General features: G+C 43.5%; 1 protein-coding gene across 8 annotated transcripts in view; it reads right to left on the bottom strand.

Moving 5' to 3' along the window:
* Positions 1–18,998, bottom strand: part of DNAH10 (dynein axonemal heavy chain 10) — a 172,308-nt gene that overhangs the window by 91,194 nt on the left and 62,116 nt on the right. For 7 of the 8 annotated variants that reach the window (XM_055237938.1, XM_063614577.1, XM_063614578.1 and 4 more), the window contains 6 exons: positions 17,030–17,241; positions 13,222–13,375; positions 10,650–10,883; positions 8,474–8,596; positions 4,999–5,232; positions 2,160–2,383 (listed from right to left, as the gene is read on the bottom strand). In XM_055237938.1, the coding sequence (XP_055093913.1) occupies positions 2,160–2,383; positions 4,999–5,232; positions 8,474–8,596; positions 10,650–10,883; positions 13,222–13,375; positions 17,030–17,241 (1,181 nt within the window). The remainder of the gene's footprint in view (positions 1–2,159; positions 2,384–4,998; positions 5,233–8,473; positions 8,597–10,649; positions 10,884–13,221; positions 13,376–17,029; positions 17,242–18,998) is intronic. The other variant, XM_063614581.1, reaches the window with a different exon arrangement.

Genomic DNA, 18,998 nt, shown 5'->3' with positions numbered 1-18,998 from the left:
GAACCTGGAAGGCGGAGGTTGTAATAAGCCGAGATCGTGCCACTGCACTCCAGCCTGGGTGACAGAGCAAGACTCTGTCTCAATAAATAAATAAATAAATAAGTAGGAAAAGCAATAAAAATAATATTGACCTTTGTTGTTTTATTTTAAAATTGTGTGGTGCAGCTAAAACCTAAAGATTACTTATATCCATGATCCCTACACACCAGGAGAGAGACAACAAAGATTACCAAGGCCCAGAGGACAACACCGAAGTGATGAACAAAGACGGGCCTTGTAAAGGACGTGACAAACCTAGAATCAGAAACAGGGAGAGGTGGCAGCTGAGGCCGTAGGATCAGAGAAGATTAAATGACCAGGGCAAAGCTAAGAAATCCCAGGATGCTGGTGTTTCCTGGGACTAGATACACCTGGCCCTAACTTCTCAGTGATGCCACACGTATCAGCTCAAATGAAACAACATGCTCATGCCAACCATTCTCCCTGTTGGGAAGCAACAAGTTCACGTGCTCAAAGGAGCATTTGGATGAGAAAAAGATCTTTTTCAGTCCATCAGGCTGCATTCCCTTACTCTTTTCCACCAACTAAGCACTACCAAATGTAGCAATGCCCTAGCAAAGTGGTAGCTATCATGCAAATAAAATCAACTGACACTGGTGTAAAATTCACAGTATTTTGGAGCAGGAGAGGTAATTTAAAACATTCAGTGATCAATACATACAGAAGGCAGAGATTTCTGTCTAGTTCAGTTTTGAAATAGCATGTAGCATAATAAATAGCCCAGAGCAGGAGTTGAAGATATATTGGTTAAATGAATGCTAGGGCCGCCTCCTGTCACAAGACTAACTGTCGAATATTCTGGAATTTTGCAAGCTGGTTGTTAAACCACTTACTATTATTTCATTTAGCTTTGAAATCAGCCATGGCAGGAATATTTGCACCATGGAAACTGGCAAATGCTTTAAATCAAAGCTTGAAAAACTTTTTTTCCAGACAGCCAGTTTTATCAGTTTATCCACTGAACATATCCACATAAAGATGCAAACAAATTTTTGATATGCCTCAGTACCTCGGAAACGGCAGGATCATTATCAAATAAATATTATGCTATTCTCTAATAATTTTTAAGTAGATATTTTCACTTTGTAAAATAAAAAAGGCAGTGTACAAAATCAAGAGGATGGTGTTCTCATAATAACAAGAAAGATTTTATGTCTGCATCAAGGCCCTGCCAAATATTCTCCAACTTTACGGGTGATGCTGCCTCAATCTAACAGAACAAGTTAGCCAAAGAGGCATTCTGTATTTCTAGTTGGACTGCACTCAGCTGCTAGGAGTAGGCAGGGCTCAGCATGCTATCCTGAAGCCTCTCTAGCCACAAAAATCAAAGAATGATGGAAATGCAGTAAATATTTTAGAAACAACGTTACATACACATAATCCTACTAAACACCTAGTTTCTGGTGGTTCACTAAGTCAGCGGTTCACACGCTAAGGGCGCTGGGAATCCCCTGAGAGCTTGCAAAAACACAAATCCTCAGGCCCCACCCCCAGAGTTCTGATGGGCAGGTGCAGGGTAAGACCCAAGAATCAGCATTTCTAACAATCCCAGGGGCCCTGTGCTGCCACCAGGGGGCACACTTTGAGAGTACTGCATGGGGTGATCACTTAAAGACTGCTGTCTTGTGCTCACTTTGGCAGCACGTATACTAAAGACTGCCCAGGCTCAGTGGCTCACACCTGTAATCCCAGCACTTCAGGAGGCCAAGGTGGGAGGATCACTTGAGCCCAGGAGTTTGAGACCAGCCTGGGCAACACAGTGAGACTCCTTCTCTACAAAAAAGTACAAAATTCGCCAGGCATGGTAGTGCACAACTGTAGTCCCAACTACACTGAAGGCTGAGGTGGGAGAATCTCTTGAACCAGGGAGGTCAAGGCTGCAGTGAGCCATTGTACCACTGTACTCCAGCCTGGGTAACAGAGCAAGACCCTGTCTCAAAAAAATAAAAATAAAGACATCTATCTGTCCGCTAATGACCTATTGCAAAAAAAACAAAACCTCATTTGGAATGTCAGCCAATCTACTCCAAGCCTTTAAAATTAATCCATTATGACTATGAACTGGATAGAGCAATGCACGTCCACATTCACAGCCTTACCTGCTTCTGTCTTCACAGTATCTAAAAATTGCCTCTTTGGTAATTAGTCTATTAGTTCTTCTCATTTCATTCAAAACTGCTGTCATCCAGTCCTCCACGCGCCCTTCGGCCCGCACGATCTTCCGAAACTCCATGACTTCTCCTTCTGCTGAAATCATCGCGGACACCAGTTTTTCTCCACTATCGCCGTCATTAAACCTCAGTGATGCTATGTTGTCGTACATCTGCAAAACAGGGAGAGGCAGCCCTGTAAGACCTGCACTGGGTTCTGGAATCAAAGATCAGCCAGCGGTGCTCCATCCAGCAGAGCTGCCACGATGCAAGCAATGGCAACCGGTGAGCCAAGATCGCAGGCAAGATGGATGTCGTTCACCCACCTGTGTGGTCATCCGAAAGACACTTATTGGGGACTTTCATTTACTCTGTACTGTGCAAAGATCTGTGGAGGACTGAAAAGAGAAAGCAAAAGAAGACAGACTCTGTCCCTAACCCTCCTGGAGTGGGGAGGTATCTGGACATAGGAGCCAGTGGAACGTGGAGGAGGCGGAGGGTGATTAACACCCCAGGCTGGGGAACAGAGACCTGTGGTGGAATCCCAGCTTCCCCACTATCCAGTTGAGCAACTATGGGTGAGTTGCTCCTCCTCTCTCTGCCTGGAATAAACACAATCATGGCACTTAACAAGGTGGGCTTGGGAGAATCAAATGAAACAATCTGAGTCAAATGCTGGCACACTGTTAAACACTTGGCATTTGTTGACTATTATCATTGTTATTCATCAGAATAACATTTAAGACAATGGGTCCTTTAGGGCCCACCATATAATACAAGGCACTCACAAATCAGAGAGGAGAGGAAGGCAACAAACAGGCTTTAAAGAATAAAAACAGAGGTTTGCAAAAGAGGCGAACAGTAAATGAAGCATTCCTAATACTGTATTTTTCTATAACAGTAAAATATTTGTTTACAAAAGTGGAAGCAGAAGGCCAGGCACAATAGCTCATGCCTGTAATCCCACCACTTTGGGAGGCTGAGGCAGGAGGATTACTTGAGCCCAGGAGGTAGAGGCTGCAATGAGCTGTGATCACACCACTGCACTCCAGCCTGGGCAACAAAGCAAGGCCCTGTCTCAAAAAAAAAAAAAAAAAAAAAAAATGGAAACAGAATACTAAAGAAGCCTCCCTTTGAGAAAGGAAAAACCTGCAGTCAAAAATATGAATCTTACTTTAAGAAGGAAGTTCGCATTAATGAAAGGGAAAGTAATGGGAGAAAGCACTTGTTCCTAAGTGCTCTGTTAATCTGGAATGGAGGAATTACCATGCAACACTGCTTCTCAGCCGGGGATGATTTTGCCACCAGGGGACATTGGCAATGTCTGGAGATGTTTCTGGTTGTCATAACTAGGGAAGGGGTGCTACTGGCATCTAGTAGGTTGCGGTCACAGGGATGCTACGTAATGTCCTGTAATGCACAGGACAGCACCCATGGCAAAGAGTCATCCAGCCCCAAATGCCAGCAGCGCCAAGGCTCAGAGCCCCTGCCCAGGCTGACACTAGATAAAGAGCTTTGATTAGCAGGACAAAGATCACGTCTGGCCAGCCTCTGTTCTCTATCACAAGGGACAGCGTTCTCTGTTGTTTCCTGCCATTCAGGAAATGGTTCATGGATACATATACATTTATTTAAAAAGTATGAAATTATGGTCTGGAAGGAATCATAACAAATTCATGACAGTGGCTGGTGCCTGTAGTCCCAGCTACTCGGGAGGCTGAGGCAGGAGAATGGCGTGAACCCAGGAGGTGGAGGTTGCAGTGAGCTGAGATCGCACCACTGCACTCCAGCCTGGGCGACAGAGCGAGACTCCGTCTCAAAAAAAAAAAAAAGAAAGTAGAGGAAGTATGAATGGGAATGGGGACAAAGAGTATTGCAAATTTGTACAACTTTACAAAAAAAAGAGACAAACCAAATACGACTAAATGGTAATAAGTGCCAATTCTGGGTAGTGGAGAGGGTTATTTAGCCAACATTGAAAGGTAGGCACTGTTCAAAGTATTTTATAAATAGTAACTCATTTCATCTTTATAACAGCTCCACTGAAACAGGTAACTATTGGGGTTATGTCCATTCACAGATGAGGAAACTGATGTCCACAGAGATCAAGTAACTTGCCGAAGGTCACACAGAAACTCAGAATAGAGCAAAGATTTGAACCCCAGCAATCTGGTTCTTGAGTCCATGTGCTAAACCACTATCCTCTAACGCCTCTCTGTTTAATATATTAGTCTTCATATATTTCTGTATTTTTTTTTTTTTTTTTTTAGTTTATAAAAAGAAAGGTTTTGGACTGTGGAAAAATAGCTGAATCTGGTGTGATTTCAGACTGAGTGAATATCATCAGGCTTACGCTTCAAATTAAAACTCCAGGGCTGAGTGTGGTGGCTCACATCTGTAATCCCAGCACTTTGGGAGACCGAGGTGGGAGCATCGCTTGAGCTCAGGAGTTAGAGACCAGCCTGGGCAACACAGTGAGACCCCCATCTCTCCAAAAAATTAGCCAGGCATGGTGGTGTGCACCTGTGGTCCCAGTGACTCAGGAAGCTGAGGCGGCAGATCACTTGAGTTGGGGAGGTCGAGGCTGCAGTGAGCCACGATTGTACCACTGCACTCCAGCCTGGGCAACAGAGCCAGACCCTATCTCAAAAAACAAACCAAAAAACCAACTCCAGCAGCATTTCAGTCTTCACCCTCTGGGTTGAACCTCATGGCAAAGGGAACCAGGGAGGACCGAAGGCGGTTCTAAGGCTTACACGGGGAGCCCCTGCACACCCAGAGGGCTGACCTTGATCATGTGCTCCTGGACGCAGAGTGGGTCGCTGCTCCCCAGAATGCTGAGCAACTCGTCGTCAGAAATGAAGAAGAACCTCGGGAAAGCATTTCTCTTCGAATCTAAGTAGTCGTTGAGGCTTTTCTGGCATTTCTCCAGGCCCTCGCTGACGTTCTGTAGGTCACTGAGGCGGTTTGGGGCTTCACAGCACCTCTTGATCACGGGGTCTTTTAAGGTCTCACCCATGATCTGGACCAGGACAGAGGAGAGCCGTCAAGCAGGGTGAGCAGGGAGAGCGGAGACACTGTTCTTGAGCCCAGGAACAGGCACTCACCAGAGCCCAGCACGGCCGAGACGAAACTGGCAAGCTGCCCAGTGCCATCGGCTTTCAGGGGATCCATTTATCGTTTTTAAACATGCATATCCTTAGCACCTTCTAACGCACTACATGTAACTAACTGGTTTCTGGTTTTCTTTCCGTTACCCCACAAGAAGGCCAGCTGCATGGGGAAAGGACTTTTTTGTTTTGTTCACTGATGGGCCCCACCCCACCCTACAGAAGTGCTACACACAGTAGGCACCCAATCAACATTTGCTGAGTAAAGGAAGCTCGCAATTCCACTGTGAGCAATTTGTATATACAGAATATTCACAGCAGCATTCTTCATCACAGCAGAAAAAGAAATAGCCTCAATGTCCAGCAACAGGTCAATCATCTGCTGTGAGTGATAATTTCGATGTTTATTTATTGAAATAGTTCAAACTGTTCAATGAAAATAGCCAATGATATTGGTAAGAATGATTCTATTTTCACACCTGTAAACCCAGTGCTTTGGGAGATTAAGGCAGAAGAACTGTTTGAGGCCAGGAGTTTGAGACCAGCCTGGGCAACAGAGCAAAACTCCATCTCTACTAAAAAAAAAAAAAAAAAAAAAAAAAAAAAAATTTTTAAGTTAGCTGGGTGTGGTGGTGCACACCTGTAGTCCCAGCTACCTGGGAGGCCAAGGCGAGGATCATATGAGCCCAGGAGTTGGAGGCTGCAGTGAGCTATGATCACACCACTGCACTCCAGCTTGGGCAACAAAGCGAGACCTCGTCTCTAAAAAAAAAAAGAACGATCCTATTTTGTAGAATCTTATTTATTCATCTATATCTATTTGTATGTTTATGTAGGAATAAACATTCTGGAAAGATACATGGTTAAAATGGTTAACTGTTAAAATGGTTACCCTGGGCAAGGGGATTACAGGTATTTTTTTCTTCATTTCTTTTTTTTCTTGGCTTTTTGTAATTTCTAAAGCATTCTGTAATGAATTGATATGAATTGATATTTGTTGTGTAATTCTTCTTTTTCTTTTTCTCTTTTTTTTTTTGAGACAGAGTCTCACTCTGTCACCCAGGCTAGAGTGGTGTCGCGATCTCAGCACACTGCAACCTTCACCTCCCGGGTTCAAGCGATCCTCCCACCTCAGCCTCCCGAGTAGCTGGGATTACAGGCATGTACTACCATGCCTGGCTAATTTTTTTTTTTTTTTTTTTTGTATTTTTAGTAGAGACGGAGTTTCACTGGCCAGGCGTGGTGGCTCACGCCTGTAATCCCAGCACTTTGGGAGGCCAAGGTGGGCAGATCACGAGGTCAGGAGATCAAGACCATCCTGGCTAACACGGTGAAACCGTCTCTACTAAAAATACAAAAAATTAGCCGGGCATGGTGGTGGGCACCTGTAGTCCCAGCTACTCGGGAGGCTGAGGCAGGAGAACGGCCAGAACCTGGGATGTGGAGCTTGCAGAGAGTCAAGATTGCGCTGCTGCACTCCAGCCTGGGCAACAGAGCGAGACTCCGTCTTAAAAAAAAAAGAGAGAGAGAGAGAGAGATGGGGTTTCACCACATTGGCCAGGCTGGTCTCGAAATCCTGACTTCGAGTGATCACCCACCTCGGCCTCCCAGAGTCCTGGGATTACAGGCATGAGTCACCGTCCAGCCTGATATGTGTTGTACAATTCTTTTAAGTTTAAAAAAAGAGCTTATGCAACAATTATATGAAACAATTATAAACTCTAGTAGATAAAAGAGATCAAAACATGAACTGGCCACCTATGATTAAAGAACACAGCAGCAAAGCTAAGTAGCAAAATACAGAGCAAGAGGGCTGGGTTAAAATCCCAGCCACACTAACTACCAGCCACTATGACCACCAGTCCAACCCTTTCTGGAAATGACTTTAAAATACACACACCCTTTCATGGGAAATTTGCTTTCTAACAATCTATCTTAAGATATTCACTCTAAGGCCGGGCGCGGTGGCTCACGCTTGTAATCCCAGCACTTTGGGAGGCCGAGGTGGGCGGATCACGAGGTCAGGAGATCGAGACCACAGTGAAACCCCGTCTCTACTAAAAAATACAAAAAAATTAGCTGGGCGTGGTGGCGGGCGCCAGTAGTCCCAGCTACTCGTAGAGGCTGAGGCAGGAGAATGGCGTGAACCCGGGAGGCAGAGCTTGCAGTGAGCCGAGATTGAGCCACTGCACTCCAGCCTGGGTGAAAAAGCGAGACTCCGTCTCAAAAAAAAAAAAAAAAAAAAAAAGATATTCACTCTAACTATGGAAAAAGCATTAGGCAAGAACCTGTACATTATTTATGAAAGCAAAGAACTCTGTTCAAACAAAATGTCAAATTACTAGAGAGTAATCAACTAAACTAATGTCAGCCCACTCACTGGAATATAGAGAGCCATGAAATTATTTTCTCAGATGACTTCCTAATATGAACTGTTTCTCATAATATTAAGAGAAAATTATGATATAAAGTTGTACACAATATGATTACAGTTATGCTTTTTAAACTTATACACATAGGAAAAAGATAAGAGGAATATATTGACATGTTAAAGTGGTCCCATTAGAGTGACAGAACCATGAGAGATACATTTTTCCACTGTTCTACATTTTCAAAATATTTTAAACAAGCAAATATTGCTTTTATAATAAATGTAAAAAAGATTCAGTGTCATATGCCAGCAGCTAAAAATCAAACGGGAATTTTTACTAGACAGATTAGGGTCATAAATAATGACAGGAAAAATTCAGAAGCTACCAGTGGGCTGGGGAAAGTGACCCATGCCTGTAATCCCAGTGCTTTGGGAGGCCGATGTGGGAGAATCATTTGAGGCTAGGAATATGAGACCAGCCTGGACAACATAGCAAGATCCTATCCCTATAAAAAATGTTTTAACTAGCTGGGCATGGCAGCACATGCCTGTAGTCCCAACTGCTTGGGAGGCTGAGGTAGGAGGATCTCTTTAGCCCATGAGTTTGAGGCTACAGTGAGCCATGATCACATCACTGCACTCCAGCCTGGGGCAACAGAGCAAAACCCTGTCTCTAAAAAATGAGAGAGAAGCTACTAATGGAGAAAACACCATGTGCAAATAAAAAAGTACAAATATCTCAAATCACTGCCCTTCTTTACAAAAATAGAAGTGTCACTTGCCCTTTTAAATACTCTATCGATGTTGTCAAACTTTTTTGCCTCTTCCGGGAGTTGTGATCTTATATCTCCACCAATAAAAATACTTTCAAGATACATCCATTTTCTCTGAACCAACATCCAAATCTGTAAAGGTACAAAAGGTCAGTGTCAGCAGGGGCTATCAGATACCTGCAAGAGTGGATGGCAAAGCCCCACCCTGACACGGGACAGACCCAAATCAACTCAGGTGGGAGGACCTTCCAGGCAAGGTGACAGAGTGAGCATCTGCATGGCCGCTCCCCTCCACTCCAAATGAATGGGAATGCTGGGGAAAGCATAACTAATGGCCACACTCTAAAGCAAAAGAAAGCTCTCCATGCAGCCCAGCACAGGTAGGAAAACTTCTAGTTATAAGAAGGGGGTGAAGCCTGTGACCCACAACAACAAAGGACAGGCCATGCCAAAGCCACGCAAAAAGTGAGCCAAGTACCACGTGCCCAGCAATTCCGCTCCTAGGTATTGACCCAAAAGAACTGAAAACAGGGACTCAAGTAGTTGTACACGAATGCTGACGGCAGCACTGTTCACAACAGCCAAAAGGTGGAAACAATCCAAATGTCTATCAGCCAATGAACAGAAAAACATGTGATCAATCCACATGATTTAATATTACTGGGCCATAAAAAGGACGGAAGCACTGACACATGCTACAATATGGATGAACCTGGAAAACATCACGCTAAGTGACAAAAGCCAGATGTAAAGGATCATATATTGTGTCATTCCACTTAAATGAAATATCCAAAACAGGTAAATCCATTGACACAGAAAACAGACTGGAGGTTGCCAGGTGCTGGGCAGAGGAGATGGGTAGGGAACGACTGCTTAGGGGGTACTGGCTTTTCTTTTAGTTTGATGAAAATCTGGAACTAGATAGAGATAGGGGTTGCACAACACTGTGAATGTACTAAATGTCACTGAATCGTGCACTTTACAATAGCTAGTTTTATGTTATGTAAATTTTACCTCAATAAAAAAATTTTTTTGACTGAACACAGTGGCTCATGCCTATAATCCCAATACTTTGAGAGCCCGAGGTGGGCAGGTCACTTGAGATCAAGAGTTCAAGACCAGCCTGGCCAACATGGTGAAACCCCATCTCTACTAAAAATTCAAAAATTAGCCAGGATAGTGGCACATGCCTGTAATCCCAGCTACTTGGGAGGCTGAGGCAGGAGAATCACTTGAACCCGGCTGGCAGAGGTTGCAGTGAGCCAAGATGGCACCACTGCACTCCAGCCTGGGTGACAGAGCAAGACTCCATCTAAAAAAAAAATTGTTTTAACTCACAAATTAAAAAACAGTGCTATCTCCCACATAAGAGCTTCCACTAACACAATGTCATAGACAAAACAAACAAACAAAAAAGCAAGGAAAGGAAGCCCAGGCATGATGGAGGCCCGATCACACAGTTGGCCAGTGAACCAGGCCTGGCTTCATCCCACCCAAGGCTTGGATTGTGGCCAAAAACAAGGTGCTTGCCTGTGGTCTGGGGAGGGAAAAAAGGCAACCACACAAAAATGGTGCAGTGAGCCTGGGTTGCTCACAGAGGTCTGGACAAGTATTGCCCAAAAGGAAGAAAGCCCCAAACCACCTACTATAAGGCCTTGCTACTTCCCAGTGTGACAGGCCTCAAGTTAAAAAGGCTGCAAAAACAGATGACAAAGTGAAGCAAACACAAGAAAAAAACTACATGTGAGATGAGCTAGAAAAAAAAAAATCAAAATCACACAGAGGAAAACTCATTACCATAAGAGAGAGTCAACAGATTTTTTTTAAAAAGTGTAGAGAAATCTGAAAAGGAATGTAAAATAAATATGTTTCTAATTTTCAGTGTCATCAAGGAGGCAAAAGCATCCTTGCAACAAGAACACGACAGTATCAAAGAAAAACAGAGATATATGAAAAAGAAGCAATTAGGAATCTTGGAAATGAAAATCATTCACTAAAATAAAAACTCAGATCAATTCCTTTGAGCATGCACTCTTGCCCTCAAAATAAATCAAGACAAAAAAGTATGAAAGAGGATCATTTGTTTTGAAGCACAAAATATCCTCATATAAAAGTTCTAAGCACAAAATATCCTCATATAAAAGCCACTGGCCCTAATCCATCTTTTGTTCATCTTTTCTCTCACCTCAATGACTTCCCCTATTAGAGAAAGCGTTTTTTCCCATTTCTGAACAGTTTGCAGAAAAGGCCCCACAAATCTGCTTCCTGAGATGCTCTGCAGGTTGAAAGTGTTGTCATCAAGAGACTGAATAATTTCATCAACACAACCCAGGATGTAGCCTCGCTCCTGTGTGCCTTTGTAATACTTGACTACAGTGAATTTCATATTTTCCCACGTGTCTAGGATTTCCTTCACAGCCTGTTCAGGAATAGAAAAAGAATGATTCAGGCACATGAACTGAAAAGACCGAGCCCCAACCCAAAAACACCTTCCTTAGCTTGCTTTTGGCCACCAACGCCATCGAAGTCCTGGGTCTGCTTCCTGAAAAGTTAGGATTCTGTCATGGTAATAATAGTCACTTATCAAGCATTTGCTATGTGGCAGGTAAGCATGTCACATACATGATCTCATTCAGTCCTCAAAACAAATACCTCAAAGTATATTGGTAGGGATTATTATTACCCACATTTTACAGAGATGGCAACTGGGGCTCAGACATGAAGCTCAGCTACTGAGCCCCAGAAACAGGGTCTAAACCCCACAGTCTGCCCCTGAAATCTGCACAGTTATGAGATCCTGCCCCTGTGCTTACTCTACTGTCACAAAAACCAAATTACACAATGATATGCCTCTTATGGTTCCATATTCAAAATAATCTGTATCGAGGCCAGGTGTGGTGGCTCATGCCTATAATCCTAACACTTTAGGAGGTCAAGGTGAGCGGATTGCTTGAGCCCAGGAGTTCATGACCAGCCTTGGCAACACAGGGAGACCCTGTCTCAAAAAAAAAAAAATTTGTATCGATACATATGTATATTATGCACATTATATGTATATTATGCATATGTTTGGTATACTGTGTACACTGTGTGTATATGTATACATGTGTGTATGCTATGTGTACATGTGTATATTAGGTACATTATACATTGTGTGTATATGTATATGTGTGTACATTATGCATATGTGTGCATATTAGGTATACTGTGTGTACATTGTGTATATATGAATACATAGTATACATTTTGTGTATGTGTATACATGAAGTACACTGTGTGTACCTTATGTGCATATGTACACATGTGTATACATTATGTGTATATGTTAGGTACACTGTGTGCACACTGTATGTATATTTTGTGTGTTTTCATGCATATGTGTCTACATGTATATACATATGTATACATGTGTGGTGTACTATGTACAGTCATGCACTGCATAAGGACGTTTCAGTCAGTGATGAATCTCATATATAATGGTGGTCCCATAGGATTATTAGACCATATTTTGGCTGTACCTTTTCTTTTCTTTTTTTTTTTTTTTTTTTGAGATGGAGTCTTGCTCTGTTGCCCAGGCTGGAGTGCAGTGGCATGATCTCAGCTCACTGCAAGCCCCGCCTCCTGGGTTCACGCCATTCTCCTGCCTCAGCCTCCTGAGTAGCTGGGACTACAGGTGCCCACCACCACACCTGGCTAATTTTTTTTGTATTTCTAGTAGAGATAGGGTTTCACCGTGTTAGCCAGGATGGTCTCGATCTCCTGACCTCATGATCCACCCACCTCGGCCTCCCAAAGTGCTGTGATTACAGGCATGAGCCACCACGCCTGGCCTTGGCTGTACCTTTTCTATGTTTAGATACACGCGTACTATTAGGTTACAATGGCTGACAGTACTCAGTATAGTCCCTTGCTGTACAGGCTTGCAGTCTACAGCAATAGACTCTAGACTCTACCCAATAGCCTAGGTGTGCAGTAGTCATCCCAGCTAGGTTTGTTTGCACAATCACGAATCAACTCAGGACACATTTCACAGAATGTGTCCCCGCCATTAGGTGACACATGACTGTATACATGTGCATATATGTGTAGGAGTATGTATATGTGTGTACCTGTGTACTTGTATGTTTGTGCATACAAATGCATGGGTGTCTGTGCACATATATGAGTAGTATGTGTGTATGCATATGTATACGTATGTGCATGCATTTTTACGTAGGGAAAGAAATACACTAAAAAGTTAATAATTATTTTCAGGTGGTGGGATTATGAATTTTTTTTCAATTTTCTACCATGAACATTCATTACCTCTATTTAAAAATCAATGGCAAAATAAATAAACAAATAAGAAAAAATAAGAAAAAAAATTTTAAACAATGAAAATGAAACTACAATTAGGAACAATAAAAAATTTAATTAAAGCAGAAATTCTATTTCTACAACAAATAATTCTTTATTACTGAAGCACAGCAGGTACTAGAGCAAATATGTTTTCTCTTTTTTGTTTGTTTTACCTCTTTGAGACAGGGTCTCACCCTGTCACCCAGGCTGGAGTGTCATGGGGCGATCACAGTTCACTGCAGCCTCCACCTTCCAGGTTCAAGTGATCCTCCCACCTCAGCCTCCCAAGAAGCTGGGACTAAAGGCATGCCACCACGCCCAGGTAATTTTTTGTTTTTTGGTAGAGATAAGGTCTCCCTATTTTCTCTTTAAATTAAAAAAGACTGTTTTCTCCAGCCCGTTTTTAACTGAAGTCTTACCTTCTCAATGGCAACCTCCTTGATTGCTGCTGTGACAATCTCATTGAGAACATCTGTGTGTTTGTGCAGCTCCATAGCAAACATATTTTCCAAGGTGAATGTTTCGGTCATTTCAAAAAGGACAGATGTTTTTTCCATAAGTTCTTTCCAGTGCCTGAAAGCACGTCAGCATTCAAATCTTTATGCTTACTGAATTTAGTGAGAGTTCAATTATTCCCATTTAAATCACAGGACAAATCTCATTTTGTAAACTTCTTATAATGAAATTCTGAAACATGAGGACATCACTGGAAATATATTCCCAAAGTTCTCCAAAATCCCACCGGCCTCCAGAGTTAAACCTGAAAACAATGTCTCACAAAATACTATACACACTAGTCTTCACGGCCATCTCATAAAATACACAACTTTTAATTATTGGGAACTGCTTCTGTCATAGTCTCTCGACCAATGACCTCAACCTCTGTTGAATCACTCAGCCTTTTTGTGAGCCTCATGTCAATTATGAGCGCTCGTGTATTTGACAAATATTTCAGTGCTGACTCCGTGCCAGGCAGTGGACTGGGGTACACAGTTACCAAGGGCAAGGCCCCTAGCTTCAGGGAACCTGCCACTTACTTAGCGAGACAATCAACAAACAATAAACAAATATATAAATTAAATAATGACACAGGGTTTTGAGTACTATGAGAAAACTGCAGCGTGCCAGAGGAGGTACGAAGGGGCCCATTCAGACGGGACAGTCGGGGCAGACTCCTGTGCACACAGACACAACGGGGGCAGCTCTGCTCTTCACATGACTGGCCTTCCTTTAAGGTTTGCATTTGGCCTGTGAATTTGCCCATGCTTTAGTTCTGTGTATATGGAATGGGTGTGAGTAAGGCAGCTAAGCATGACTCTAGACAGCAGAACGCCACGTACCCAGCACGTGAGCAGCAAGTGTTGAATCACTGAGTGTTGTAAACACACAGACACACGCGCACGCACGCGGCCATGGAAATGGTCAGAAAGGAGGCCCTACTGGTTCATTCGTCTCTGAACCCCCTGGCCTAGCACAGCACTGACAGGAAGGAGGGTGTCAGAACTGAAACTGAGGGGTAAGTGTCATCAGTGCCTGCTCTGTGGCTTATGGTCACTTGCTTTTTATTTTTTCCCCTTTTCCCGTGAAGCTGAAGGCCTCACCACTGAACGCTGAAACTTAACCTTCACTGGCTACTATGGATAACATTCACAGGTTACTATGGCGATGGTCACTTTGGTTGTTTTTCAGGAAGTTGAGCCAACTCCTCTGTCCAGTTCCAACTGGTTGAGACCACTGACCTTTCAACTGGGCCTGTGCAAGTGCCCCAGAGGCGGCCTTTTGACGTTGGAAGGCCAAAAACTCCACCCTCAGGCCATGCCAATGCCCCCACTTTCTGTGCCTATGTCCTGTGAAATGCCATGAACCCCAGCTACACTTGCTCAGAATGAACCTGTTACTTCCTTTTTCCCACCACCAACCACCTTCCCCCTCGACTTCGACCACCCCACTCCCCTAACGCCTAAACATCCCTAAGCCTTGTCTTCAGGGAGGCAGATGTCAGGGCTGCTCGCCTGCCTCCTTGCTTGGCGGCCTTGCAAATAAATCTTTCTGTTTCGCAAAACCCATGTCACAGCGATTGATGGACTGCATGTGGGCAGAGCGGACCTGGGGCCAGCCTGTGACATAACCCTGGTGGTTGGTTAGAGGGTCCACACTCAACATGACACAGCTCTGAGTCACTTGGAGAGAGTGATTCCCTCTCCAGTTCCCACCCAGTCCTTTCAATTACAGTAAATTACATCGAAGGGAAAGTCTCCTCTTTGTGCTTCTGTGTGACAGAGCAGGAATACCCTCATCTTGGACAAACACCGCCACTTTAAGGTCCAGCTCCCTTTCCAGCCCATGCATTTTAAGGAAATAATTTCTCTTCTAACTACAAGCCACCAGAAAGAGCAGACAGGAAAACATAGACAAGACAGCTCAGGCACAGAGGGAGGAGAGGAGGAAGTCTCTTGGGTAACTGCCAAACTTCATCCTCATACAATGGGCCCCAGTAAAACAGTGGACCTTAATAAGCACATTCATTTCCCTTCAGGTGCACTAAGATAGGGGAGCTAAAAGCAGACTTGGCGGGTATGCCTGCAGCTGCAGAAAAATGCATGGGAATAGACACACAACTCTCCCTCCCAGATAAGCACAACAAAGAGACACAGAAGCAGTCCAAGCCTCGGATAAACTCTCCCACCCTAAATCCTTAAAAACTCTTAGTCTATAAGAGAGTGTGGCTCTGACCTAACTTGGCCAGAATCCCCTCTCAGGTTTGTTTTCTCTAAAATAAACCTGTTTTGACTGTCAAGCCACCTTTCGTGTTTCTTTCCTCTTTCTTTAATTCTTACGCTGTGTCCTTAGCCCCTCCCCAGGGTCATTCACCTTTCTTAGAGCGGAGGCCTCTGGCTCAGAGACAGGAGACTGTTTTGAGCTAGTTTTTTTTTTTTTATATATAATTACGTTCTATTTCTGGCAAGAGCTTTTGGTTTTCTCTTTACAGTGGTGGTGTAAGTTTCTTTTTAGAATAACATTCATTTTCATAAAAAAGAAACTGATAGGAAGAAATATATAAAGCCATGACAGCATAGATGATACTCAGATCTGACAAAAACGATGACAAAGGACCAAAGTTTGAGAAACACTGGGTTATGGGATCATAAAACCGGGAACTTTAGCTAGAAAATGCCTACTTCTACCTAGTTTTACAGATGAGGAAACTGAAGTCTGCAAAGGTAAAAGTGAGTGCTCCAGGGAAGACAGCAGACAGTGAAAAGAGGGCTGAGACCCCACATCACTGGGACCTGAGGGCTGCCTGCTCCTTGTTGAGAGGGAGAGACGGGTGTAACAGGTGTTGAAGACAAGCTAGCACTTACGAGAGACTTTCTCCATGTGAATTCAAGGATAGGAAGGGAACCAAAGAAGGGATGCCTTTCTCACTAGGGAAAATGAAGTCATTTGATGTCGCGGCATGACTAGATGACCACACTTTGGAAAACATGACAGAGGAATAGAGGAACACACGAGCGGGAGCATAACTCAAAAATTAGGACTGTAACTCCTACTAATTTGTGTCTGTGTGGTGCCATCACCAAATAAACACAGACCCATGCCCCCTCTGTCCCACCCACAGGGCTGGCTATCCCATTAGTAAGGCGGCCACAAGCCACACGTGGCTACAGAGCACTCGAAACGAGGCAAGCCCAGGTTGACATAGGCTATAGATGTAAAACACACATTGCAGTTTGACATATTTTTTAAGAAGAATGTAAAATATCTCATGAATAAATGCTTCATGTTGATTACATGTTGAAATAATGTTTGGGATATATTGAGTTAATTAAAATGTACTATTAAAATTAATTTCACCTGTTTTTACTATTTTACTGTAGCAGCTAAAAAACTGTAAATTACATATGTGAGTCCCTTTTGATATCTGCTGGATGGGGCTGATCAAGGCCACTTACTATATTTTTTTAAATCTTCGAGAAAAGCAACTACAAATGCCACTTTGCACCTGCTGGGATCTTTCTTTTTTAAAAGAATCCTGTGGTTGACAGTTTTACAGACACTTTACATAGAAACAACATTATAGAACTGTGTCGTGCCCACGTATAGCCCTGCGGCATTGTTGAAATTGTGTGCTTCATCATCAGACCAAAGATAATGTACTGAGGGAAACAATTTTAACTAAAAGCTCCTCCCACACTTTCACATCCGCAGACAGAGGACAAAACAAACCTGTCTCTTAGTGCCTCGTGTTTCAAGTCAAGAAGTAAAGGAATCGAGTCTTTGAATGCCTTCATTTTTGCTTCCAAGTAGTAGGCCACTGATAAGCCACGGACTGGCCGAGGTAGCTTTCTGAGAGCCCTGAGAAAACCTTCAATTCCTTCCTGGAGAATCTGCACATTCAGGTTGATCCAAAGGGTCTGAGACCATTCTTCTTTCGCAACCTGGAAACATGCAAGAAACAGCTCCATCAACAAAGACCCCTTTGGAAATGCAACAAGGAGAGCAAGTTCTTGACTCTTAGTCACGTTCAGATATTTTAAAGTATTACCCATCTATCTACAACTACCTGAAATTCACAAACAAGGGGTTGAGTACGAGGATCTAAAACAACAAGAAAAGAATTCCACTTTTTGTAAGCTTTTGCAAAAATAATGCTGTATCTGAGGATGTGTGGGATCCAGAAATACATCTTCCGTTTCTAAAGACAACAGTGAGAGGTATAAAGTAAGTAACAGGTGTTTTTTAAATCAGGGAGTTGTGTGGGTCTTACAGGATGTACTTCATTCAGGTGCTGTCATAACTTGCTTCTTTTTCCTGATAAAAGCAGCTAAGGTTACAAAATATTTACACTTTAGATCACTAGTCCAAGAATCTGTTTACAAACCATCAGGTTGAGGCTAAGAAGTGAGAATAAAACAGGTTCCTACTTGATGATTGTAAAGAGAAGATTTTCTGTGTTATATTTTCCTGAGATTTAATGTAAAAATTACTTTTTTTTTGAGACAGGGTCTCGCTGCCACCCAGGCTGTAGCGCAATGGTGTGCTCACAGTTCACTGCGGCCTAAACCTCCTGGCCTCAAGTGATCCTCCCATCTTAGCCTCCTGAGTAGCTGAGACTACAGACACGCACCACTAGGCCTGGATACGTTTTATTTTATTTTGCAGAGATAGGGGGTCTTGCTAGTTTGCCTAGGCTGGCCTCAAACTCCTGGGCTCAAGCAATCCTCCTGCCTTAGCCTCCCGAAGTGCTGGGATTACAGGCATGAGCCACCACACCTGGCCTGTTTTTCTGACAGCTTTATTAAGGATTAACTGGTATATAATAAGCTGTCCATAACTAAAGGTACAATCTGCAAAGTTTTGACAGATGTGCATGCCTGTGAAAGCACCACCACAATCAAGATAGCGAACTCATTCATCACCCTCAAAAGCTGCCCCATTTCCCTGTGTCATAACCCCTCCCATCTCTCTCCTCCTGTCCCTACCCCTAGTTAACCACGAATCTGTGTTCTGCCACCATAAATTTGTTTGCATTTTCCAGGGTTTTATATGAATGGAATAATACAATATGCATTCCTCTGTATCTGGCTTCTTTCGCTCAGCATGACAATTCTGAGAGTCGCCCATGTTGTTGCATGAATGCGCTCATAACTGGTTCAATCCTCTACCTTGCTGAGTAGTAGTATTCCGTGGTGTGGATGAGCCACAGCTTATTTACGCATTCGCTTAATGGGTATTTGGGTTGTTTCTAGTATTGGGCTATTATCAACAATGCTGTTTATGAACGTTCATGCAGAAGTCTCTGCAAGGACCATGCTTTCTCTTCTCTCGGGGGAACACCTTGGACTCGCTCCATTTAGGCTTCCACGGCCACACTCCATTGATACTTTCTTGTTGCAGTCACCAGTGGCCTCCGCGATGTGCAATACTGTGGTCAATCCTCCATCCTCTTCTCACTGTCTATCAGCAGCATCTGGTGCAATTGGCCAGTCCTACCTCCTGGAAACACGTTTCCAAGAGTCACACTCACCTGTTTGTTCTCCTACCACCGGGGCCACTCCTCCTCCTCCTCATCTTTCCTTTTTTAGGGACATATTCTCATGGCATTTAATGTTGGAGAGACCCAGGCTCAGACCTCCCTCCTCTCCTCCACCAACGCCACTCCCAAGTGTACCGGGCTGAATAGCGTCCCCTGAAA

Source organism: Symphalangus syndactylus, chromosome 13 (assembly GCF_028878055.3).
Source record: "Symphalangus syndactylus isolate Jambi chromosome 13, NHGRI_mSymSyn1-v2.1_pri, whole genome shotgun sequence".
In the NCBI taxonomy this organism is placed as follows: Eukaryota; Metazoa; Chordata; class Mammalia; order Primates; family Hylobatidae; genus Symphalangus; species Symphalangus syndactylus.
Note: the sequence above shows the minus strand (reverse complement) of the source record. Positions and strands in the feature narration are given on the sequence as shown.